Raw genomic sequence first — 23,671 nt, 5'->3', positions numbered from 1 at the left:
TATAGGCACATGTGTATCAATAGACTTCGGTACATATTATCTACAAGATACAGACCTCAGTCTTCACTTCTCATAGGCAAGTGTCGTATATGCATTAAATGTCAACTCAACACACCCAGGCACAATAGGTTATATTGATTTCGATATTTCATGACATTTCATTCCTATTTGACGTCTATCTCATTACTTTTTGAACTTATATACTCATGCCCCATGCAAAGCCAGCCTGTAGCTTTCTAAGCAAAGATGCGCAGGGGGTAGTTGGGCAGGTAGAAACCGGGGTCGTTGAAGCGCAGACCGCGGTCCAGGGCAGAGATGCTCTCGATCTCGTCAGAGGTGAGGTCGAAGGCCAGCACGTCGAGGTTCTGGGCAAGGCGGTTGGGGTTGTTGGACTTGGGGATGACGGCAATGCCACGCTGGGTAGCCCAGCGGAGGAGAATCTGGGCGGGGGTCTTGCTGTACTTGTCGGCGAAGCCCTTGATGAGCTCGGCCTCGAGGAGGGGCTCAGCACCGTGGGCCCTCTTGGAGAAGATACCGGGGAGTTCCTTGAAGCTCTGGGGGCCGAAGGAAGAGTAGGCCGTCACGGCAATCTTGTTCTCCTGGGCCATGGCGATCAGGTCGGGCTGGACGAGGTAGGGGTGGTGCTCGATCTGAAGGGAGGACACGGGGTGGCGGGCGTATCGCTGGAGATCGTAGAGGGACTGAGCCTGGAAGTTGGAGACACCGATGGACCTGGCAATGCCCTCGTCGACGACGGTCTCGAGAGCCTCCCATGTCTCGCGGATAGGAGTGTTGTCGGGCTTGACGGTGCCCTGCTCATCCATCCACCAAGCCTAAGTACTGTCGTCAGCGGTTGTTCTCGGTAGAACATTCAACGTAACTCACAGGGAATCGTCGAGTCGCGGGGTCAATGTACTCGAGAGAGACGGGGAAGTGGATCAGGTAAAGATCGATGTATCCGAGACCCCAGGCCTCGTTCTGGAGCTTGGCCATGGCCAGGGCATGCTCGCGCTTGTGGTAGTTGTTCCAGAGCTTGGTGGTGACGAAGATGTCCTCACGCTTGACCAGGCCCTCGCTGATGGCGCGCTTGATACCCTCACCAGCCTCCTTCTCGTTCTGGTAATCGTAAGCTCCGTCGAAGAGTCGGTAACCAGCCTTGATGGCCTGTACAGCTTGTCAGCATATTTGAGGGTAATCGAATTGAAGCACATACGTTGTAGACAGTCTCAGCAGCCTGGTCGGCAGGGACCTTCCAGAGGCCAAAGCCAACAAGGGGCATCTCGTGCCCGGAGGCGAGCTTGATGGTAGAGGGAGCCATTGTGACGTCTGTGAGAGATGGTATAATGTGAAAAAGAAAGTAAAGAGAGTGAGTATGAACTTGAACACCAAAAAACTCCTTCCCTCCTCCTCTCTTATCCTCCTCCCCTTCCTCCCCCCGCTTCGATGACGCTGCCCCTCCATGATGAAGCGACAGACCGAGTCAGGTCCCCCCGTCGGTCAAGGCGCTTAACAATTCCCGACTCGTCACCTTGACTCGCGCTAGAAGCGTCTCACCTTTCCCCAAGGAGCAACGTCGGCTGACCCCGGCCCCCCCGCATGGGAAAATACCCAAATGCTTCAAGTTTCCCACTTTGGCCGCCCACACTCTTCCTTCCTCCCTTCCCCCATCCCCAATCCCACATTTTTTTGCGCACCCCAACTTCTCGATAATGACGGATGCGGTGTCCAAGACCCGCCTCAGGAGGACGAGGACGGGATGTTTCAAGTGCAGGGTCCGCAGGCGAAAATGTAAGATGTCTATTTGCTTGATTCGATCATCGATCGCCATGTCATGCACCACTAACACGACTTATCAGGCGACGAAGGGAAACCAGCCTGTCAGCGGTGCGTCGATGGCGGCTTCGAGTGTCAGTACGGCACGCGGTTATCCTTTCTCGAAAAGAACGCCAAAACGTCCGGAGACCCAGCACGCACTGCAAAGCCCTCGTATGCTAAATTGAGAGTGCGTACCAGCTCGAGTCCAAGCTTCTATAGCTTCACCCTTTGCCCACTGATCCCCACTAACCATTGTTCCTCCCAGTTTGTCGTCCCAGAGTCGACTGCAGCCAAGCCTGGTGTTCAGTTCCAGGAAGATGAAGCAACCCCGAATGAGCCCGAAAGGAGGCTGAGTACGCCTGTTGAACCAAAGTCGGCATCCCCCAAGGAGAATCTCATCCAGCAGCAGCCTGAACCTCCAGCATTGATCAGCCCCAGTCTTGGAGATTATAGCGCCACCTCTCCCCATGCTTCAGGCAGTCATGAACTGCAGGATCCCAGCAGCTACACCATTGGCATCTCGCCATCCAATGCTGCCTATGAGACTGCCCTTGATGGGCTGCTATCGTTAGGAAATGACCATTATGTTCCTCAATCAGCTTCGGTCACCTCCCAGGTCACTGCCAATGGGGGGTTTTTCGAGTCTCCCAACCACGGCCAACACCATGCCACTCCAACCCAGTTTGACCTGAGGGATAAGCCCCTGGCTGAGATATTTCCCAATTGTCTCCATATGCCCCAGGATCGTGCAGTTGAACTGCTGCGACACTATAGATATCACATTGCTCCATGGGTGCGTACATCTCCGTTGTTGCGACGCAAAAGTTCACATCTAACAAGTGTATTCATAGTTGGATATTGGCGACACAAACCAGACCTTTGGCCTGCTAGTACCGCGCATTGCGATGGACTCGGCTCCCCTTCTCGACTCACTTCTTTCTCTCTCCCTGACGACTCTCGGAGGCCATGTTGAGCCTGACTTCGGGGAACAAATGATACTGCCGTCTGATCCAAACAACTCGAGTGCCGATATCTTGCGCAATGCCTTGACATTTGCATTTATCGCCCTCCGTCGACATTTCATCACTCCCCCCACTTCTTGGCAGAGCCCGTCCAAGAGCATGGGTTTTGATTCATTAAACTCGGCTTCTTTTCAGGAGCAACATCCCTCTATCGCATTAGCTACTTCATGGATGATGCTGCGACTCAGTAAGTTTGCCGCACTTGATACTGTACACTATCACTAACCAAGGATTAGACCTTAGCGTTGGCCTCATGAACGGCTCCCCCGTGTCCATCCCCTCACTCATCTCGTTCGAGACCTCTTCGCCCATCAACGGAATATACAGGGAGTCGCTTAAATACGATCGGGAACCGGTGATCCTATGCGCTCAGGTCCTCAATTACTGCTTCGGAGGCGACGTCGCAACGTCTCCTGGCATGATCCGCCCGACTGCCGCTCAGAGGTGGAAATCCTTTTCCGAAGCCCTGAAAATGTGGTACACGAACCGTCCTCGAGATTTCAAGCCCATGCTGGAGATTGATGACAATGAGCAACTATTCCCTCTTGTCCTCTTCACCAATGGGGCGGCCGTCTTAGCCAACCAACTCTATCACACTTCAATGCTGTTGCTGCTCCAGAATCGGCCGCGAACTCTTCCAAAGGAGCACGGCCGGTCGGTGTATCTCTCTCCTTTGTGGCACGCTCAGCGAATATGCGGCATCAGCTTGAACAATGACACTCGAACCAGCTGGGACTTTAGTCTTCTGGCCTCGCTCTATCTCGCCGCCAAGAGGATGACCTATGAGCCCCAGCAGCATGCGATTCTGCGTGGGATCAACCGCATCGGATCTCTGACGGGTTGGAATGTAAATGCCCTCTCGGCGCAGCTGGTCCATGAGTGGCAGCCGGATTAGGGAGCTGTCGTAGTCTAAAGTATATCTCTCGAGATTAGGCAAGAGATGGCATTAGACGCTCATCGAACTTTATATCCCCAGGAATTTTCGAGATCTGCGATGCGCCAACAAGTTGCCCAGCCAGTCATTGCCTCTATGCTCTGGATAAGCTTGGAGAGAAGCAGGTGCTCTGACTTGTGGCTGAGAAGCCTGCCAGCAATCCACAGGGGTTGGATGGCATTGTTGAGGCACCCCTGGTGCGGATTGGTTAAAGAGATACCACAGATGCACTTGGCATGCCAGATGGCAGATCCTGTAGGTCCCACATCAAGTTTGACTTCTCGCGGTTTCGAGCCCAGGAGGAGGGTGCAGGCAGTGTGGTAGAGCTGGTTGGAGGAAATTCCTGCCCAGTGGACAAAGAGAATCTGGGGAAACGGGCGGCTTTCGATGAATTGAACCGGAACGACTTCTGAGGGCCGGTCCTGCACCCACGTCTGCAGGTCGTTCCAGAGCCGCAACCAACGTCTCTCAAAGGTGGCCGAATCACAGCCGTTGTCCTCACCAAGCTCAACGTAGTGAGTTCTGTCAGCAACGAGCTCTGTGACTTTGGAGCATAAGTAGACTGCGTAATTGGCGTGCATGTCTGGCGAGCGGTGGTCCCGGAAGATGTCGGCAGCTGAGTCTGGATTTGCGCCAGGGGGGAGCCATTTGTCCAGAGGGACCAAGGTGCCTTGTGTTCCGTCGGAGATTAGAGCACCACAAAGGTCTAAAGAGAGTCAGTATCAAGAGTAGAAAGCAGATAATGAAGAAATGCGAACCCATTCTTGCGTAACACCAGAATACAGCCTGTAAGAGTCCGCCACTGAAACCATTGACGCCAAACGCGTCGAATAGGGCCGCGCAGCCCTCGAGGTGCCGGCGCCAGTCCTGGGGGCTTGCGGACATCATCTCCAGACAGCAGAGGATGACGCAAATTGGGATGATGGTCAGGTCTCGGGCTTGAAGCAGGGGGTTGAGAAGACGAATGGCCTCCTGGTACAGCTCAAGACTGTCAAAAGAATGCTGCTTTGCCTCCTTTCGCTCCATCTGACGCGCAGACAGGGCAAGAATTGCGTAGAGCAGAGCCGGGCACCGGCGAGCGAGAACCGGGACCTGGACAGTGAAGGCTCTGTTGCTGTCAAACATGTCCAGCTGCAGGAACCAATTAGCAAGCGTCGCAAGCACTCGAAACATGAGCGTACCCAGGGAGCTACTTCAGCAACATAATTTTTCAGATACTCCAGCCGTCGTCCAGACGAGAGGGCGGCCTTTGTCTGAGCCTGGGCCACAAACTCTTCATCGGGTGGGCCATATTCCCCTGGGGCAGGGGATGACTCGCGAGAAGGCGCAGCTGTCTGGGCAGTGTTGAAGATGAGGCATCGCAGCTCCTCCTGGTAGGCGAGGTATCCTGGATCCTGGACGAACTGATCCAGGGGCCAGCTGTTGGATGGCGACGAGGAGCTGTCGGTCATTGAGAATGAAGTCATTTTTGGCAGGGAGGTCAGGTTTTGCTGAAGCAGCTTTTGCTCAGGGACCTCACAGACACAGACGCGGCCCGGCGGCCAACAATGTCGCGTGTAAGTGAAGGGGGCAGAAAAAACAGTCTTGGCGATTTCGGTCTGAGCGGTCAATGGAGAATATTCAGCAAGAGGCAGTCGGTGAGGCAAGGTGAGCAGACAGACACATACGCCTGACGTCCTCGTATGAGAACGGACAGGAGAGAAAGCATGACTTGTTGATGTTTGTTAGCTAGTGACCCCATCTTGGAGAGGTCAGGTGCGACTTTGTTGCCAGACGCCAGCCTGAATCGAGCTTAATCAACCCCTGCACGTGCGGGGTTGACAGCGCAATTGCGGGGAGTCGAGCTGCATCCTCGGGTCTTGGACTCCAACCCCCAAATTGCACTGGTTTCTTTTGTGAGGCTGTTGGAGTTGATGTTGTGGATTTTCATCTCAATTAACGTCAGGATGACTTCAATTTATCTGCCTTCATCCAGTATTCGACCTAGCATCAGGGATTGTCCGCCTTGACCTCGTCCCAGGGCCAATTATCAACAGCCAGCGCCCGAGCGTTGGAAGAGCCGTCTTCTCAGCTGAAGGTCTAGGTTAGGTAGCTGATGGACGAGGAACCATCTCGCCAACACGACGCAGCAACTCGGATTGATACCGGGTTAAAGATGTTTGCTATTCATCCTTGACTCGTGCTGCATGCATAACCCTAGCCATATTTCATCTGGTCCACGGATACTTACACGTTAGCTGCAGACGACAATAGAATCCATCAAAGCTCGCTTCGGTGAAAGCAGGTGTAAGAAAAAATGCTGGTGCCCCCGACCTGCAGGGAGCACGCGCTAGAGGTTTCCATCCTTCCAGCTGGATTCACAAGAGGCACAGCAGACCCGACCCAGCAGCCAGTGAGATGCCTCGGACCAGCACGCAGAGCTGTCTCATGTACCTTGCATCTGCAGCGGTCGACGGTGAAACATGCAACACCGAGGGACAACCGAGAGGAGAGCTTCTCGCCACCGTCGTGAGCTTACATGCGCTTTGTCGGTTTTAGTTTTCGTCTATTTGGTGAGAGCGTTGGTGATGACCTCGGGAAAAGGACCATGCGTCCGAGGCCACCGCCATGGTTGCCATGACCAGTGCAGAGTAATTTGATGACATGAGTCGCTTGTCGTCATGTTCAAGCTGTCCGTCGCCCTCTAGTTTCACCATCATTGCATCCATATCTGTGGATCAGCGTGTCTCGGTTGTAGCGACCAGAACGCCTGCTTTTACTTACACGGAACACCATGGTTGCCACAAACACCACAAGCAATGTTTCAGAGCATTCGTCTTTTGGAAATATCAAGAGTGGACGGATAGTTCCGGCTCCTAGCACAATGTAATGTACCGGAAACCTAGGTCGACTGTTTTGAGCCCGCACACATGGCTTCACCAGGGGCCACCCGTGCTTCCATGACCTGATCTGGAGAGTTGCAGCCATCCCCTGCCTCCCCTGTCCCCGTCATCACCCACGCCGGCGCTAGATTTCTTCCATACCAGAAATGATCCATACCGTAGGCAAGGTAATCACAGAAGATGAAGATGCTCACGCGCAAAAGGAGTCGCAAAAAAAGGGGGTTCCCCTGCTCTTCAGGGTCCTTGTCTAGAGCCTTGCCTCACCGCCCAACCCACTGGGTCAGACCCTCATCAACCAAGCTCCATACTATTGTTCGAGAAGCCTGGGATTTGCGTCGCTCATCAGAGCGACTTTCTTTTCCCGGGTTCATGCAGCAGTCAATAAATTGGACTTGGACCTATTCGGCACGGCACAGCTGCTTTAGAGTTTAACCACGCGCTGACTCGTCGAGGTTGGTTGGATGCTGCTTTGACTGGAAGAGGCTTCTCCAAGGTTTGGTTCGGCCCGCCTCTGCTGCGATTCGAGGCCAGTCCCGGTAGTGCCAGCGCCGGGCGGGAATTGGCGCCATCACGGCCGCGATCATCATGATGCTCCTCTGTTGGCCTCGGATTGGCGTTTTTGGGGGCTTACTCTTGTTTTGGATCTGCAGCATGGGGCATTTCTGGATGGATACTATGTACCTTTCGCGAGCGGATGAACTAATGGACGACGTGTACAGGATACAGGACTGTACAGGCTACCTGCAGCTGCAGCGACTGGTAGATTCATCTTCAGGTGGTGGTGGTGATGGTGACAACCAGGGACCAGGTTTAGTCAGGTACCCCGTGCCATGATGTAGTACTTCGTTAGGAGCCAGCGCAGAGCCAGAGCCTACAGATAGTGGACAGCACAACGCAAACACGCGGGCGCGCTTGCTGTTCTGCTCTTACGATGCGACGTCGGACGGAATCCGTTCTTGCGCATGCCCGAAAGTGTTTCATGTGTATCCAATTCTTCTCCGCATCCTCTTGGGCGCACATTGTCCAGCAAGCCATACATTTCTCTGGCTGCCCTCCTGTCCAGTCCAGTCCAGTACCTGGTACCTCTCACCTCTCAAGTCTGGTGGATGGTGTTCGCAGGCTTTTGGCCAAGTTAATTAGCCCAGCGTCTGCCCCTGCATCACCACCCCTGTCGACCCTCTCTTCACGGACGCTTCCCTCGCTGGGACTGGACGAATGGGGGACCCTTGGCTCCTGGGCGACGCGATACTTTCTTTGTTGGACCCAGAGGAAAGTACTCCGTACTACTGAAATTCCTCGCCCGGCGCCGTCGAACGAACGAACGGACGGACAAGAGAGACCAACAACCTACCAGTCACCCTCTGTCACGCCAGGCCCAGTCAAAGCCAGCAAGCCAACTGGCCGACCATCTCGCGCGTGGCTTTTGCATCCCGGCGTCGTCTCGCCTCGACCGACCGGAAAGCGGGCTGCTAGCAAGCCTTAGCTGCTCAGATTGGATCTGATCCAGACAAAAAGGAAGCCTCCCAACCCGGGCCCCCGTCCACGGCCATGCCCTCGCCCTCGTTCTCGTCTTCGCCCCCATCGTCGTCGGCGGACAATGCTCGTCGCTGGACTCGACGTCGGCCCCATACCGACCTGAACATCAACACCAACACCACACCGTCCTCCCTTGCGTCGCCGTTGTCCAGGGACGTCCGGCGCGTCATTCCGCACCCGCAGACGCCGCCTTCCCACGGCTCGCTCTACAGCACGCCGCCGCAGCCAGCCGTCCCAGCCGTGCCCGCCTTGTCTAAGTCACTGCCCACCGCTGATGGTCGGGCGCTTAGATTGCCCATCGACATCGACGCGCATGAGTCCTTTCTAGAAAACCCTACTCCCGTCGAGGACGACATGGCCGACCGCTTGCCGCCGCATGTGAACCAGCGAGATTCGCACGACCTCTCGCTATCTCCCCGGAACGTCACCCGAGACTCGCTCGTCACTAATATGCTCCTGTCGCTCGACCAGTTCTCCATGGCACAGCTGAGCGACAAGTACGGACCCTCCCCTGGATCGCGCTCACATACCTTTGACGAAGCCTCGCCCCAGTTTGGCGCCGCCGAGCAGACACGGAGCTGGGTCGCTGCCAATTCTGTCGCAGGACCACCTCGAGTCAACGGACACCAGTACTCCTATAGTTCCGACCTGGAGGGCGCAGACGACTCTAGCCGCATCTCGAGCCGTGGCCGACGAAGCAACAGCAGTTCCAACTTCCAATCGAGCTTTCCGCGCCTCAATAGCGTTCGCGAGGGGCACCGAAGTGGTTCATCGAGAGCCATGCATTCAAGAGGGGGCAAGCCGGGCAGCAAGAGCAGCAGCACCACCAGCGTTGATGCCGGATACGCCCAGGTCCTTGGGAGCCAGCGATGGGCGCGCGGGTTTGGAAGATCTGCCAGCTTCGACTACGGACCTCAAGCACCGCAGCAGAGCGCCCCCGTCGTCGAGCCCACCCCCTTCCGAGTCGAGTTTCCCAACAACTTTCTCGCCGATGAATACGACGCTGCCCCGACTCCAACGGTCCCGGGCGGCCCGCGACGGGAGCCGTCGATCCCAACGATGCCGACAATGTCTACGGTACCGCCACCTCCGCCCGCACCCCTGGAGCCGCCTCCCCTCGAGCACAAACGCAGCAGCCGTTCATTAAAGAGCTCCTCAGGGCGCAAACCTCCCAATCCACGGGATAATGCACCTGCAGTGCCAGCTCTAGACCTCGATTCAGCACCTGCACCCCATATTGGGTATGAAAAATCCAAGGACGTGGCCGTGCACAGCGGCCCAGCGCCCGCGACACCTGCACCTGCACCCGTGAAGGAGCGCCCTGGATTTTTCAGGAGGGTCTTTGGCTCCTCCAGAGGCAACTCACATAACAGCAACAACGACTCGACAACAACTCAAACCCCACACTCGACCGCTTCTGCCGACCATTCCAAGATGCTCTCCAATGGCTCGACGCCGCCCTCCCGAGATACCTCATCCTCGCATTCACACCACCCTGTGCTACAAAAGAAGCCATCATCGTTCTTCCGCCGCCGAAAGAAGTCCGTCACTGACGATCCTCCCCCTCTGCCCACGTCGATACCTGCACCGCCCGTACCTACTGTTGCTCCCATCGCTGTCCCTCCCGAACGCGAACGAGAACTAGGTGCTTCTCTGCCGCAGCCCAGCCCGGTCAGCAGCTTGCGAAAGGTCATGAACCCGTATCTGCGAAACAGCCAGGCTGTCCAGGGCACTCCCCAAGGCCCCTCTCCGCTTGCCGACATCTCCAACGTAACTCCCGACCATGTCGACAATACACCCGAGAGGGAAGTCTACAAGAGAGACTTTTCCCCTGATTATTCGCCAAGCCCCAACGCCAGGATCCGGGCAGTACGATCCGATTCTGATGAGTACCTGGCCAAGCGAAATAACACACCCTCGCGTCCCCCACCCGAGAGGCCTACCAAGGCCATCGAGACGCGCAACAACTCCTTCCTGAACCTGGACGGGGTTAGCGACAACGATGATGACCAGGGAAGCCCTTCAAACCGGAAGCTTTCCAACAAGTCCAAATCCAAGTCCAAGTCTAGGCCATCAGACATCATGACCACACGGGATAGCCCCCGAGGTGCCAAAGACCACACCGTCAGGGTCAAGAAGTCATTTCAGCGACCGGAACAGACCGATTCAGAGGACGACCCCAACCGTTCAGCCCTTGCGTTGCCTATTGAAGGTGCACGAGCGACAAGCCCTGCATCAGTATCAACTGGCACAGACTACAAGTCTGCCCTCAGCGCTCCTCCTAGCGTGAGGATAGAGAGCTCAGCAGACCCTAGTCCCAAGGTCCTGGGCACATTCGACGCCATCAAGGCCAATGCCCTTGACGAGCCCGATTTCGTTATTGGCGATCCGACCGAGGATGATAAGCAAAAGGCACAGAAGATCTATGATGGAAATGAGGACTTCGTCCAGAAAGAAAAGGCGGCTGCTTGGATGGGTGAAGAAGGTCCAATCAGGCAACGCACCCTGCAAGCCTACATGGAGTTGTACGACTTCACCAGCCGCAGCATCGTTCATGCTCTGCGACAAGTATGCGGACGATTGGTGTTCCGTGCAGAAACCCAACAGGTGGACCGCATTCTCGTGGCCTTCTCCAAGAGATGGTGTGACTGCAATCCCAACCATGGGTTCATAGTGACTGGTGAGATGAGCTGTTGCACTTTTACTGGTCATTGATGCTAACTGACGATAGATGTGATCCACACCATTTGCTACTCGATCATGCTGCTCAACACTGACCTGCATTTGGCTGATATCGAGCAGAAGATGACCCGCAGTCAATTCATCAAGAACACCATGACAACCATCACACAGGCCGTAGAGGAATCGGCCCCTGATGTGTTTCATAGGCCAAGCGTTCTTCCAGACAAGAGCTCACTTGCAACTGGCGAGAACCACGAACAGCACTCGGAACAGGATCGAAGGTCTTTCAGGAACTCGTTCAGACCCCCGCCTCGTGCAGACTCTGGAACTCTCCCTTCAGAGGGTGACGAGGATTGTGGTCCATTAGTCAAGTCCCGATTCAACGGGAGCAAGAAGGCGTGGGAAGAACTGATCGAAGTTGTGCTCAAAGGCATTTACACATCCATTAGAGACGAGCGTCTGCCATTGTTTGGCGCCGAGGCTGAGAAGAATCTGAGCCTGCCACAGTCGAACAGCGGAGGACTCTCTGTCATGGGAATGTTGAAGAGAAGCCCTAGCGTCCTTAGCAAGGCACCATCAGAGAGTCAGCTGTCGGTTCGTGGTCGTATTTCAGAGAATGGTAGGGCCAACACGGCGAGATGGGCATCCAAGAGCCGATCTCGACCCGGTCTTGGCCGCAATGGATTCTCGTCTAGTCGTACTAGCTTTGACGACGGCAATTCACTCTGGAGCCACACTGTATCGTCTGCCACCTGGAGCCGCCATTCTCTGGGAAGGACTCAGACGTCAGTTTCTCAGGATTCTTTTGGTTCGGCCTTGCCACGGGGTGATTACCAGCAGTCGATTGGCTTTGCAAACGCCCTGAGCCAAGCCATTATTCGAGACGAGGACGCATATGGGGAGACGGCCCCATCGATTTTGAGCGCCGATCTTCCATCCACACAGCTTCTCGAAGACGACTCTCTTGAACTTGCTGGACCACCATGGGTCAAGGAGGGAATTGTGACTCACAAGCACCATTTGGATGGCGTGGACAAGAAGGCCAAGGACAGACACTGGTCCGAGGTGTTTGCTGTCGTCCAGAAGGGTCAGATGAGTTTGTTCTCTTTCCAGCCGAACAAGTCGGTTCGACAAAGGAACCGCGGCAGAAATGGCGGACCTCCTGCGATTGTTGGAGGCGGCAACTGGCAAGACAATGCAACGAATCTGGGCACGTTTAACCTTCGCCAAACTCTTGCATCTGCTCTTCCACCGCCAGGCTACTCTCGCACGCGTCCTCATGTCTGGGCGCTCAGTTTACCTAACGGTGCTGTTCACCTGTTCCAAGTTGGCACGCCTGAGATTTGCAAGGAGTTTGTCAATACAGCGAACTATTGGAGTGCTCGACTGAGCACCCACCCACTGACGGGCGGTATCAGCAACATTGAATACGGATGGAGCGAGGCTATTGTTAACAACGCCTTGGTCGCCGCTATCAATGAGACGTCTACGACGACTACAACCAACGGCAAGACGTCACGCCCCAGCAGCAGCGCAGCCCATGGCCGAAGATCGAGCGTCAATAGTGGTAGCTTCCGAGGATCAAGCTTCGACCACGTTGCTGGCGCTTTTACCAACAACAGCGGACGAGGCAAACTCCCTGGTGACCGCATTCATATCGCAGAGTGGGCACCGCCAACCCAGAGCATGCGTCCCAGCAATTCGCCAGAAGCAGAACAGCTTCAGACCTTGGATGCCTATGTCAAGAGCATCGAGGCAGAGCTACAGGCTCATAACCAACTACGCAGCCCTATGCTCTTGGCATTTACTCCTAGGGGTGGCAATGCTGTCAAGGCCATGGCTAACTGGGAGCGCAAGAGCGCGTATCTGCTCCGCGAGATCGTCAAATTCAGGACGTACGTGGACTGCCTTCAGCAAGCCGAGTCTAGAAAGCAGGAGATTTACTCGGAGAGGGACCTTGCGCAGCGAGCCGCCCGAGGCGAGCTTAGTGACGGCGAGATGGAACTCAGCAGCGACGATGAGGGGGATGTAACATTGAGGCCATGATTTTGGCCCTTGTACGACACTACGGAGCAGTTTTAACATACACGGAGCTGCATTATGGGTTTTGGGCGTTTTGAGATTTTCCGAGTTGCTTCTTTTGGTCGTTGCCCAGCCCTGATACCCCAAAGTTTGTGGTTCACGACACGCACCATTCATTCATTCATTCATTCATTCAATTCTCTCAATGTATAAAGAAACGAGCGTTCTTCTTTTTGGTTGTGGTAAAGATGGAGGAGTGAAGGATGGTCAGTCATATGAAGGGACGCCAGCAGATGGGATTAAAACGAGGCGTTTTCAAGAAAAGCCAGAAACAAGTTGGATATTGTCAAGATTATTAGACTTCTTCTTTGTAATGATTATTATGACACCAGGGGTTATTGATTCATTGCTGAATTGGCTGAGTATTTGAATATTGTGATTATCTTGTCCAGCTATGGAAGTATGTAAGTCCATGATGCCTTGTCTCATGTAAACGACGCTCTTCCGGCTGACTTGGTCAAGACAATCAGCAATAGTTGAGCATATCGGTCAGGGCAGTCTTCTCGGCGCTGGTGATGGTCAGCTGCCAGTAGCTCTTGACCTGGATCCAACTCTTGGCGTAGGTGCAGTAGAAGCTCGTCAAGGGAGGCTTCCAGGTGGCGGGGGTAGCGCTGCCCTTGGCCTGGTTGACGTTGTCGGTGACGGCCCAGAGCTGGGGCCTGGTGATGTCGTTGGCAAAGTCCCTCCGCTTGGCGGTTGTCCAAGAGGCGGCTCCGGACTGGAGGTGTGTTAGCTGGGAGCGGATGTAGAAGGGAAGGATGAGACTTACGATCCAGGCGTTTTGGAGGGGAACCATGTGGTCAATATCGACGTCGCTGGCCTGCGTCCATGTTGCGCCGTCGTAGGGAGAGCGCCATGTTCCGGAAGTGGCAGCGCAGGCACTGTTGGTCTGAACGTTGGTGCCGTCACGCTGAAGGACGAACTCGCTGGGACTATTTAGTATACAAATGTGTGAGGTTGAAGGTCTGGTACATACCGGGTGTTGCAAGCTCCCGAGACAGTCTCCCAGTGGGGAAACAGGTCTCGGTCGTAGGTGTCAGTGTTGGTGGACGCGGCGACAGTGAGGCCGCTGAGGAGGGACCTGGCGGTTGTGTCGCTGGGGATACCAGGCTATAGATGAGGTTGGTGATGCAGGCTCACAGCCTGGATGATTGAGGACTTACAGGGGTGGGAGCGGCCAGGGCGCTAGAGGCCGAGACGAGGAGAGCGAGAGAGAACTTCATTTTGGGATACTGGGACTTGAGGATGAAGATGAAGATGAAGATGAGAAGAGACGAGACGAGTGGTGTTTGAGTGACGGGCTTTATATTAATTAATTCGTGATACCGCCCTTCTCCCATGGGCTTCCCCTCCTACAATGTGCCACCAATAGATGTCTGAGCCTTGTCTGCAAAGCATATGCATAGAAACAATCCCTCCTTCCTCGTTGGATCATCTCCCCCGGCGACTATATTCCCCTCTCGCGATGCCCTCACCGAATGGCCAATCTTGGAAACAAAGCCGTACCTTATCTCTGTCGATCTCTCACGCACGAGGTACCGTGATAGGACGAGTGCTATCGCGGAGGTGCGGAGTAAAGTCCCAATCAATGCCTCTAAGTCCGCCAAGAGGGGAGCGGAATCGAGCGTTTAATAAGTCAAAAGTCGTGGATGAAACACTGCGAGGACGGAGCTTGTCCGGGTCAGGGGTGTCACGGGATCAGTCCAGTCAACGGCCGAGGCGCTCGCACGCAGGCCGCCGATCATTCCGGTAGATATGCCCGCTCCGGGACACGGCGCTGTGGGGGTAACGGCTGGCAACCTTCCTCTTGGGGCAATTGGCGTAGCGGACCCCTGTTTAGATCTTTGTTAGTTGCATGGTTCTAGTTGAGGGCCTTTCAGATAGACGTACGACGAGGATGAGAACGAGGCCGTCGGCGGGAGGTTGCCGTATCTTTTAGTTAAGGGTCTTCAGATAGACGTCCGACGAGGATGAGGACGAGGCCGTCGGCGAGAGGTTGCCGCATCTCTGATATCGGCGTTGAGACCTCTCTAGACTAGGGCCCCGACTCGGTGCGCACAGCGGTCAACGACTTGAGAGTTGGAGAGATAGTCAAGCGCTGTCCAGCCTTTGTTATCAACGGCGTTGATGTCTAGACCTCTAGCGAGCAGACGGTCAAGGACGCTGGCAAACCAGACATGGTCGGAACCCGAGGATATGTAATTATCCCCAACAAGCATGTGCAGGGCCGCCAGGCCACCTTTCGCTCTCGCATTGACGTTGATGCCACGGTCCAACAGGGCGTGCAATATTGAAGAGTCAAAAGCTCGGGTGTGCCATCGTATGTTTTCAGCGAAAATGTGTAGAAGTGTCTTTCCCTTCTCCCCTCTCCACTTGATATTGATGCTGGGGTTCATCAGGTTGACGATGGCCTTGTTGCTCATGTGGCGGCTCTCTAGTAGCTTGGCAATCATCTTCTCCGGCCTGGACCCTCGGATGATACCTCGGTAGTGAGTGAGTAGAAATATGAGACTCTTATTCTCACATTCGGTTGGTGGGAGATCTAGGATGACTTGAAGGAATTTGTTGATCCCCTCTGGGGATTCATCAGGGAGCCCGATACCGCGGCTGTACAGAATCTCAGCGGCGCGTGCATTGTTCTCTTGCAGAAGCAGTTTAACATGCCCCTTCGAATCTTGAGGAATCCCACGGCGCAGGAGCGCATCGACGCAGGCTGAAATAGTATCTCGAGTCTCATCGTCGATGTCCTTGGCCTTCAGGGCAAGACGCAAATAAAACGCATCAACAAACGCCCTGGTGTCGACGAGCATTGCAATAAGCGAGCTCTGGGTGAAACGGATGGCGATAGTCATAGGAGTGGCTTGAAAATTGTTGTTAAAAGCGTCAATGTCGGCCCCTGCGTCGATCAACGCGGTGACGATGGGTTTGGCCTCCTCGGCATCGGGCAAGGTTATGGCCCTGTGCAACGGGGTGAATCCGTCATCATCTTTCAAGGCCAGGTTTGCCCCCTCAGAAATAAGATAGTCGATGACACGCAGGTTCTCTGAAGATACCATAGCGTATGCCAGGGCTGTGTTGCCTGCTTGGTCGGGCAAGTCAATGTCGATGCCGTATTCAAGTTGGAGATGGCGGACGAGATGATACTGGCCGTACTTGGCCGCGATGTGCATGGTATTGAGACGTCGCTGCGAAGACGGAACGCATGGCCTCTCGAAATCGGGCTTCTCAACAATGAGCGAGGCTCCCTTGTCGAGCAGGAACTTGGCGGTGTGCTCGTGCTCTCGTTCGATGGCGATGTAGAGGGGACTCATGGAGCGATGAAAGTCACGAGCCTAATAATTTGCAACGAAAATCTTCTCAGTTCTCGTCCACGAGTTGATGTCACCCCCATGATCGAGTAGGATCTCGAGAATGTGGTTATGTCCTCGGCTGGCGGCCACGTGCATGGCGTTGCCGCGCATCTTGTACTCAAGTCCGTCAAAGAATGGCGACTCTGTGATAGACGACTTCATCTTCAGGGCCATCCTCACGACAGACTCGTACCCCTTGTAGGCACCCCATGAAAGGGCGCGGGTGTGCTTTTTAGGCCCCCAGCCGTACTTGACGTCGTTACGGCGGAGAGTCCAAGTTGCCGCGTAGTTTAGCGGTTTGACCTGAGCGGCGGTGATGAGGTTGTCTGTATCGAGGAACCCGCAGAGGACGGCCAAGACGTCTTGAGAGAGCGTGATGAGGTGGTTCTTTGAAGACATCGTGGCGACTGCTGATGGGCGACGATGGATGGCGCGGGTTGGTGATGAGTGAATGAGAGAAGAGAAGAGAAGACGAAGAAAAGCGATGAAGGTGGGAAACAAGAATGAGCCCGATTGGGAAGATTAAACAGGCGTTTTGAATTACAGATGACTCAATAAACAGAGGTAAACGATGGCAGTGTTCGGCACCAGTTGACCAAGTGCATTGACAGTGAACACACGAACGAACTTGACCGAGAATCAAAACAAACAAATAAGACTATGGATTTTATACCTTGACTATTAACTTTCATAAAATAATCAAAACTTCAGTTTTGTAAGTTTTATCTCAAAAGGTAGCTATAAAGGTAAGCTATATTGTCCAGGTGATATACTCTTCTAGTTCCTAATTTTCCCATGGGCCTTTTGTCTTTTAAACAAACGTCACTAGATTTTCAGAGGAAAGAAACAGCATCTACTTTGTGGAAGATGAAGAAAGGAAACCGTCTAAATACAGATCAGTCTTGACAGAGCATAATAGGTTCGACGCCCCCAAGCAGGAGTCGCTCAACGGCGGCCAAACACCGCCATGCCAACAAGCGACTCAGCCACAGACATCGCAGACCAAGAAACGGAAGAGACCCAAGACAACGACAATTACCAGGACAACTTGGCGAGAAGGAAGAGAAATACCCCAAGCGGCAAAGAGGAGACACCGAAGCCGGCCGGAAACGACAACACGAACGCTCTCGCAGTCGTCTGAGGCCGGACTTGCTTCAACTATCTCTCTACGCGGACAGATCAGGTCAATTGGGACGCTTAAAGCTCTATTCGAACCCGAAGTCCGAGCTTCTCGTCAATTCTTGTTCGACGTTCAAGACAGATATCCATCTGAGCAAGTATGCGACTTCAGCTAAAGCGGCCGGCACATACACAATCTGATATCTGGTCCAAGTTGCCTGGTAGCGAGGAGAGATTTTGATTCCCCTCAATCGTCAAGTTCAATCAATTGAGAAGTGTCTTCTATGCCGTCAAGCTCATCGAAGACAGCCCGTCCGATGGACACATCCAGGGGCTCTTCTGGGTGAACAATCACAGTAGGAAGGGGACCTTCCTGGCGGGGTTTCTTGGCAGAACCGCTCCTCAAGGTGCAAAGACGTTTGTTTTTCATGCAGGCGATGTTATTGCCTCACAAGGCCGGGTTCGCTTTGGGTGGTCAGGCTAGGCTTGATAATAGTATCTTGTGCAGGTACCATGGGGTAATGCCAGGCCAAGACGCAGCCGAAGAAGTTTACCAGGAAATGGAGCGCCTATTTTTCGCCCTTGCTAGACGAGACTTTATAGATCTTGGACACAAGAAGTGTATCCATGACACTCAGCTCTTATCGCTGCCCCTCAGTGCACCCATGCACAACCTCAAAGGCTCCTTTGGCAATACCATCACGACGGCCCTACGAGGGGTCCTGACACCACTTTAAAGTCACACTGAAGACGCTCAAAACCATAGTAATACGGAGGTCGCAAGCTAGAACACCTAGAATACAACCTATCTATGCGGCTAAGACCAATCACTAGCTTAATGCCCTCAGACCAAGTGGACTACCATCGTACCTAAACTCTCCTAGGCTCCGCCATCGACCATCTACGACGGCCAAAGAGCCTTCAACCTCAACTCTAACGACTCAGCTGACTGGAGCCAGTGAAACCATGAAAATCATCAACCAAGTGGAGGTTCAAGGTATAAAGGGCACTGCGCGACTGACTCCTATTTACATCTTGCCTAACCTGATCTTTCTTCCAAGCCCTAACACGATGATGATAAGTTGGTCTGCCAGCCTAAGAGTTGGAAGGAAAAGAGATGATATTATCAGCTTAAAAGATGGCCTGGATTTTCGCAAAGGCAAAGGAGAGACCAAGTCTTACAACCATGTATTCAAACCACCAGAAATAACACTACTGGATATTAGACTTGACGTATCTCCATTATATCGAGGCAAATCTTACTTCTGACCTATTGACTTATCTCGCGTGGCCAGTATTATTCTACCTTTAAACCCATGGTATAAAGCTTTGCCATTTGGCAATCAGACACGAGAATAAATGTTCAATCTTTAACACTTTTACCCAGTGAATTGATTTAGTAATAATACTTAGATCAAGAGTTTGACATGGCTACTTTTACTTGTAAAACCATTGACAAAGAGTTTGCCAGAGGGAAACATGGAATGTTAAGTAGCCACAAGGTGTTGTCTCGTCGGTTGTGTCTAGTGTCAACCTACTCTGTCAGTATAAGACTGGCCCTTCATCCAGCAGCGACAACATCGGCCCTCATGCGCAAACCCCACGACGAAACTACGCAGACATCACCGGAATCATTAAGCCATATATGCATCAGTCTGCCTCCTGCGGCAATGGTTTCTCGTACACCCCCCCTCCCCTCTATCTAAACTCGTACATCCCCCCCCTCTGTCTTCCCCCCACTCCTCCCCAGCAAAAAAGCTCTCATCCTCTGGTCTAAAGACCAGTCCCCCCCCCCCCCGGCCCCCGGAATGTGTCGTCGGCGAGCCTCCTCTTCCCCTCCCCCTCACCTCCCCAGCATCTGGTCTCCGTCGACAGAGGCACTGACAGGGACGGGAGCAGAAACCTACTGGTTCTGCTGGACTTGGAGCCACCCCTGCTCCAAGTCCCGAGCTGCCTGGCACAGCTCAGACTTTTTTGCCTGAGCCGTGTGCTTCCCGGCCAGCTCGCCCCTCAGCAGCGGGAACCGCTGGCCCATGTCCACGACCCTGTCGAGGGCAGTCTTGCCCTCCGGGTCGCGGTACAGGACCAAGCAGCGCCACGCTCGCTGATTCCCTGCCAGCTCCTTCACGTCCGCCACCGCCTCCTTCTCGGAGTACGCCCCCCCTCTGGCCACCTTGTCGACCACCGCGTGCAGAAAGGACATGCCCGTTTGGGCGTCGACGTACCTCCAGTCTGGCTGGAGTAACTGCCTGGTGAAGGTTGGGAGACGAGCTCCCGACCTCACCAGCGTCCTCCAGACCAGACTGGTGTCCCCCCCGGCGTATGGACGGCCGGACCCCTGAAGCCGCAGCAGCGAGTTCTTTTTGTTGAGGCACATGGCATGCTCGTATGCCATGTTGATGTCTTGGTCGGAAATGTCCGACCCGTGAAGGCCAATGATATCGTACTCGCATTTCTAAGCAAAGCACTGATACCACTTGGCAAAGACACGGGGGACCTCGTGCTGGGCGATGGTGCCACCCAGCGCGATCACCTCCTTGCAGAGGGTGACCATGCTGGGGGCGTCGATCAGTCGATACGTGATCGACTTCAGGGGTTGCCCCGCGAACTGGGACCGGAGGTTGATGTCGGCGCCGTGGTTCTTGACCAAGTCCAAAAACATGGTCTTCATGGAGCCACGGTCATTCTCCCCGATGACCCTCTTCACCACCGTGGTCAGTGGCGTCGATCCATTGGTGTCGGCCTTGTTGATGTCGGCGCCTTTCTGGAGGAGGAGGTCGATGATGAACTTGACCTCTCGCCAGACCCTGTACCAGTCGTAGCGTACGGCCTCTGTGGCTAGCAGCAGAGGGGTCTGTCCCAGAAGGTTGGACTTGGGCTCGTTGGGGTCTGCACCTTGGTCAAGTAGACTCTTCACTACTTGGGCAAGCCAGCGACGTGTGGGAGGGTGACCTGTCATGTAGATCTCCTCAATAGCCAGGTGGAGAACGTTCGCGCCATCTCTGTTGAAGATGCCGCTAAGACTGCTGTGATGAACGAGATTGTCGAAAATGGTTGCTCTTTCATTTGAAATTGCAAGGTGTAGGGGCGTCTGTCCGGACTTGGGCATTTGGATATTGACGTCGTCTGGGTGTAGGTGCAGCATGCCAGCCATGAGGTCTTGTCGGTTTTGTAGCACAGCAACGTGGTGCATTGTGATTGCTCTATCGGTCTCATCAAGACTTTGCGCCAAAATGGATGAACGGGCATGGTGATGGAGAAGGCCACAGAGAGACCGGTTCTGGGATACAAGGGGAACCAGAATTGCCTTCCACTCGCAATCCTCAAGAACCTTGTCGAGATTGATCGCCCTGAGAGTTTGGAGTTGCCCCCCTGACAGCAAGGCCGTGGGATTTCGGCACATGGCCTCAGCATCCGCTCCAAGCTCCAGGAGCTTCCTTACTTGCTCTATATTGTCTCTCATTGCCGCGATGTGGAGGGCATGGGCGCAGCCATCGCCATGGACGTATAGAGTGTTGAAGTATGCGACGCGGTTTTCTGGGCGAACATATCTTGCCAGCTTGGTGATCGTCCGTACACCGACATGGTCTTGCATCTCGTCCACTGCGTAGTACAGCGCATTATATTTTCCGTCCTTAATTTCTCTTGCGTACAGGAAGAAGTCAACGTTCTGGTGCAGCGTTTGAGAGCATCGGGACAAGTTGTGAACCTCAGGGTAGTCTAGATGGTCAACCAGAACCCAAAGGGAATCCGGTGAGAGCCGCTCCAGCGGTGATCTCCCGAGTGGGTAGCTCATGATGCTGGTTGCTGAAGTGATGGGTGGCGTGTGCTGATCAGGTGCTTGCGTGATGACTTGTAGTATATATGATTGTGATGATAGAGTGAACGACAAGCAGAACTTGGAAACGAAGAGCTTGAGCGAGAAGAACGTATAAAGGGAGAAGAATCGAGACTGAGATAGCGGAAAGACGGCGGACAAGATGCGGTAGTGATGTGCAGCCTTCTATATACCGATTGAAGTCAAGCTCTGGGGTGAGCAAAGCGGCGCTATATGTGCGGCACGCAGATGAAGAAGGTAGATAGAGTCGAATTTAGTAAGAAAGACGAAAGTGAATAGAGATAAGCTTTCCCTGAGGACTTTGGGTAGAGTCTCTCCTGGATCAGCAGCGACGACAAGTGAAGAGGGTCGGCGTCAACAAAGATGAAGATTGGGTTGTCGTATCGAGAGGACTGTGAGTGGAGTGTGTCAAGTCCGTGGAAACGATGGCTGAAAGTAGGGTCGATCTCTGTGACGTGGATAAAGGTTGAGTTGAGATTCTTGTCGAAAGGACTGTGGTCGAGCTTGTTGGGTGTGCCGAGGAGAAGCTGAGAGTGTGGTCGGTATCATAAGAGAAGATGTGTCTTGGGTAGAGGCTTTCTCAGAAAAGACAGTAGATAGCGTCCGCCGGATTCGTAGAGAAGATGGCAGAGACAAGGGTCAGAGCCAGTGGGAATGAAGGTTGAGTCTTCGCATAGGCAAGACTGTAGGCGAGTCGGCTGGGCCAGCGGAGAGGATGCCTCGGAGTATCGCCAACGACCGTGGAGAAGACGAAGATGAGGTGTAGAACTATTCGCCACGACGATGATGATAGAAGAAGACGTGTAGAGAAGAAGAGTGAGAGTGTGGTCGGTATCTCAATAGCAGATGTCTTGGGTAGAGAATCCTGCAGAAAGGGGCCGCGGTCGGGGTCTGTTGCGACCGTGAACAGGATGCCTGGGAGTCCAGTCGACGAACGAGAGAAAGGTGAAAATGGGTGATAGATGTAATCGTCACGACGAGGTCCGTAGACGAGGTCAGTGACGCGCACAGAGAAGAAGACTTGAACTCTGATCGACGTTGGTAAAGAAGACGGAGAATGGGAACAGATTGTTGTGAAGAGCGCTGCAGGGAGAGTCCAGTAGGGTTCGCGGACCATGCAGAGGTGTGTGAAGGATGTTTCTCGAAGATGAAGAAATGAGAAACAAGAGGAATATATAGCAGAGCGAGAGTGCTTCCCTGTTTATATGTATGTGTAGGAGCGACTCTGTGAAGAGAGGGTGGTGATGATGACTGAGGGAGGAGAAAAACAAGGCGGAGAAGAGTGGGAGAGAAAACGCGTGTGGATAAAAAGGGCCGCACGCGAGAGGAATTGGTGCCTGGCCTGCCCTCGTTGCCTCAGCAGCGCAAACGGACGAGAACTGCGAGAAATAGCCAAACAATTCTGCCAGCTTCAGGGCATCCGGGTGCTAGAGCATGCCCTGAGTACCCCCCTCGCGCACTGTTAGTGATATCAGACCAATTATGGCTCGGTAGCCCTCTGTTCATGAGGTCATCACTCGAAGAAGCCAGTAGAAGATTATCTCTTGAGTATTGTCTACGTAAAGCTAGTGCCCCTGAATCTCCCATTCCCATCGGGTGTGCCCCAAGTGCACCCTCTGCCCCAATATGATGGTACCAACAGTCCCCATTTACCACAACAAAAGAAATTTTCTACTCTTCTTGTGCTATGGAACTAGTGTGAAGAAGGTCATTCCCTCTCGAGGCGTGCTGGAGATGCGAAATCACAAGAAACCAGCTGCGCGAGGAGACGCGCAAAGACCGCCGCTTCTTGCGCAGCGTTGAGCCACTCTATAGTCTATCCAAAACAGTCCCAGACATGTTTTGACCTCTACTCTTTCATGGAAGGGTAATGGGTAGCCCTACCGGGCGCGTGGTAGCATTGGATGAGGGTAAAGCCCTGCGGCTGACCCGGCACTCCCTCACCAGGCGCGCCCGGAAGCCGATTCTCGCTCTTCGGTGAAGCTCGAGGTCGCAAAGAAGTAATTAAAACACATTAGGTCTTCCATCGTCGACTAGAACTCGGGGAGGGCGTGTAGACGAAGCTGGATGGGCTCGCTGGGTCAAGCCGTTCACCCCTGAAAGGCGTTCCACCACTCTCAGAGAAACGAAGAACTAGGTGTCATTTGTTAACCCTTTCACTGTGAAATGACAGGATGTAGGACTCTTCAAACGGTTTCTGGTCTGCTGAAGCGAAGACGCGATGGATCGGCGCTGTTCGGCCGCGGTTTCTCGGCCAAGGATCGTGGGCTACGGTCGGTATCTTGCTTGGTGTCGGCGATCGGAATTTAGAGAGTGGTAATAGAAGAACGAGAGACACCTAGGGAGAGATAAATAATAGTTAGCACAAGTCGTCGCGGAATGGTGGCACCCAGAGACGGGGGAGACCTTCC

At 53.9% G+C, this 23,671-nt stretch overlaps 9 protein-coding genes across 9 annotated transcripts; 2 read left to right on the top strand and 7 right to left on the bottom strand.

Moving 5' to 3' along the window:
* Positions 1-236: 236 nt before the first annotated feature.
* On the bottom strand, positions 237-1,318 carry NCS57_00583800 (Aldo-ket-red domain-containing protein; the record flags this gene model as incomplete). The annotated part of the gene is made up of 3 exons (XM_053055746.1): positions 237-833; positions 886-1,164; positions 1,214-1,318. 3 exons carry the CDS (start codon positions 1,316-1,318, stop codon positions 237-239), a joined length of 981 nt encoding a protein of 326 aa, XP_052914701.1.
* Positions 1,319-1,709: 391 nt separating this feature from the next.
* Positions 1,710-3,732, top strand: NCS57_00583700 (Zn(2)-C6 fungal-type domain-containing protein; the record flags this gene model as incomplete). Its single annotated transcript, XM_053055745.1, has 5 exons — positions 1,710-1,788; positions 1,857-2,002; positions 2,081-2,608; positions 2,667-3,024; positions 3,074-3,732. 5 exons carry the CDS (start codon positions 1,710-1,712, stop codon positions 3,730-3,732), a joined length of 1,770 nt encoding a protein of 589 aa, XP_052914700.1.
* Positions 3,733-3,791: 59 nt separating this feature from the next.
* Positions 3,792-5,237, bottom strand: NCS57_00583600 (uncharacterized protein; the record flags this gene model as incomplete). Its single annotated transcript, XM_053055744.1, has 3 exons — positions 3,792-4,477; positions 4,530-4,902; positions 4,953-5,237. 3 exons carry the CDS (start codon positions 5,235-5,237, stop codon positions 3,792-3,794), a joined length of 1,344 nt encoding a protein of 447 aa, XP_052914699.1.
* A 2,964-nt stretch (positions 5,238-8,201) lies between these two features.
* On the top strand, positions 8,202-12,917 carry NCS57_00583500 (SEC7 domain-containing protein; the record flags this gene model as incomplete). The annotated part of the gene is made up of 2 exons (XM_053055743.1): positions 8,202-10,869; positions 10,921-12,917. 2 exons carry the CDS (start codon positions 8,202-8,204, stop codon positions 12,915-12,917), a joined length of 4,665 nt encoding a protein of 1,554 aa, XP_052914698.1.
* Positions 12,918-13,419: 502 nt separating this feature from the next.
* NCS57_00583400 (DUF1524 domain-containing protein) lies at positions 13,420-14,176 on the bottom strand (the record flags this gene model as incomplete). The annotated part of the gene is made up of 4 exons (XM_053055742.1): positions 13,420-13,671; positions 13,723-13,879; positions 13,930-14,063; positions 14,117-14,176. 4 exons carry the CDS (start codon positions 14,174-14,176, stop codon positions 13,420-13,422), a joined length of 603 nt encoding a protein of 200 aa, XP_052914697.1.
* An 807-nt stretch (positions 14,177-14,983) lies between these two features.
* Positions 14,984-16,264, bottom strand: NCS57_00583300 (uncharacterized protein; the record flags this gene model as incomplete). The annotated part of the gene is made up of 1 exon (XM_053055741.1): positions 14,984-16,264. The coding sequence occupies one exon, from the start codon at positions 16,262-16,264 to the stop codon at positions 14,984-14,986; it is 1,281 nt and encodes a 426-aa protein (XP_052914696.1).
* A 21-nt stretch (positions 16,265-16,285) lies between these two features.
* Positions 16,286-16,702, bottom strand: NCS57_00583200 (uncharacterized protein; the record flags this gene model as incomplete). Its single annotated transcript, XM_053055740.1, has 1 exon — positions 16,286-16,702. The coding sequence occupies one exon, from the start codon at positions 16,700-16,702 to the stop codon at positions 16,286-16,288; it is 417 nt and encodes a 138-aa protein (XP_052914695.1).
* Positions 16,703-19,325: 2,623 nt separating this feature from the next.
* On the bottom strand, positions 19,326-19,817 carry NCS57_00583100 (uncharacterized protein; the record flags this gene model as incomplete). The annotated part of the gene is made up of 1 exon (XM_053055739.1): positions 19,326-19,817. One exon carries the CDS (start codon positions 19,815-19,817, stop codon positions 19,326-19,328), a length of 492 nt encoding a protein of 163 aa, XP_052914694.1.
* A 60-nt stretch (positions 19,818-19,877) lies between these two features.
* NCS57_00583000 (uncharacterized protein) lies at positions 19,878-21,218 on the bottom strand (the record flags this gene model as incomplete). The annotated part of the gene is made up of 1 exon (XM_053055738.1): positions 19,878-21,218. One exon carries the CDS (start codon positions 21,216-21,218, stop codon positions 19,878-19,880), a length of 1,341 nt encoding a protein of 446 aa, XP_052914693.1.
* Between the last annotated feature and the right edge of the window lie 2,453 nt (positions 21,219-23,671).

The sequence above is a fragment of the Fusarium keratoplasticum genome, chromosome 4 (assembly GCF_025433545.1).
Source record: "Fusarium keratoplasticum isolate Fu6.1 chromosome 4, whole genome shotgun sequence".
NCBI classification, from domain to species: Eukaryota; Fungi; Ascomycota; class Sordariomycetes; order Hypocreales; family Nectriaceae; genus Fusarium; species Fusarium keratoplasticum.
This window is presented reverse-complemented; position numbering and strand designations above follow the sequence as displayed.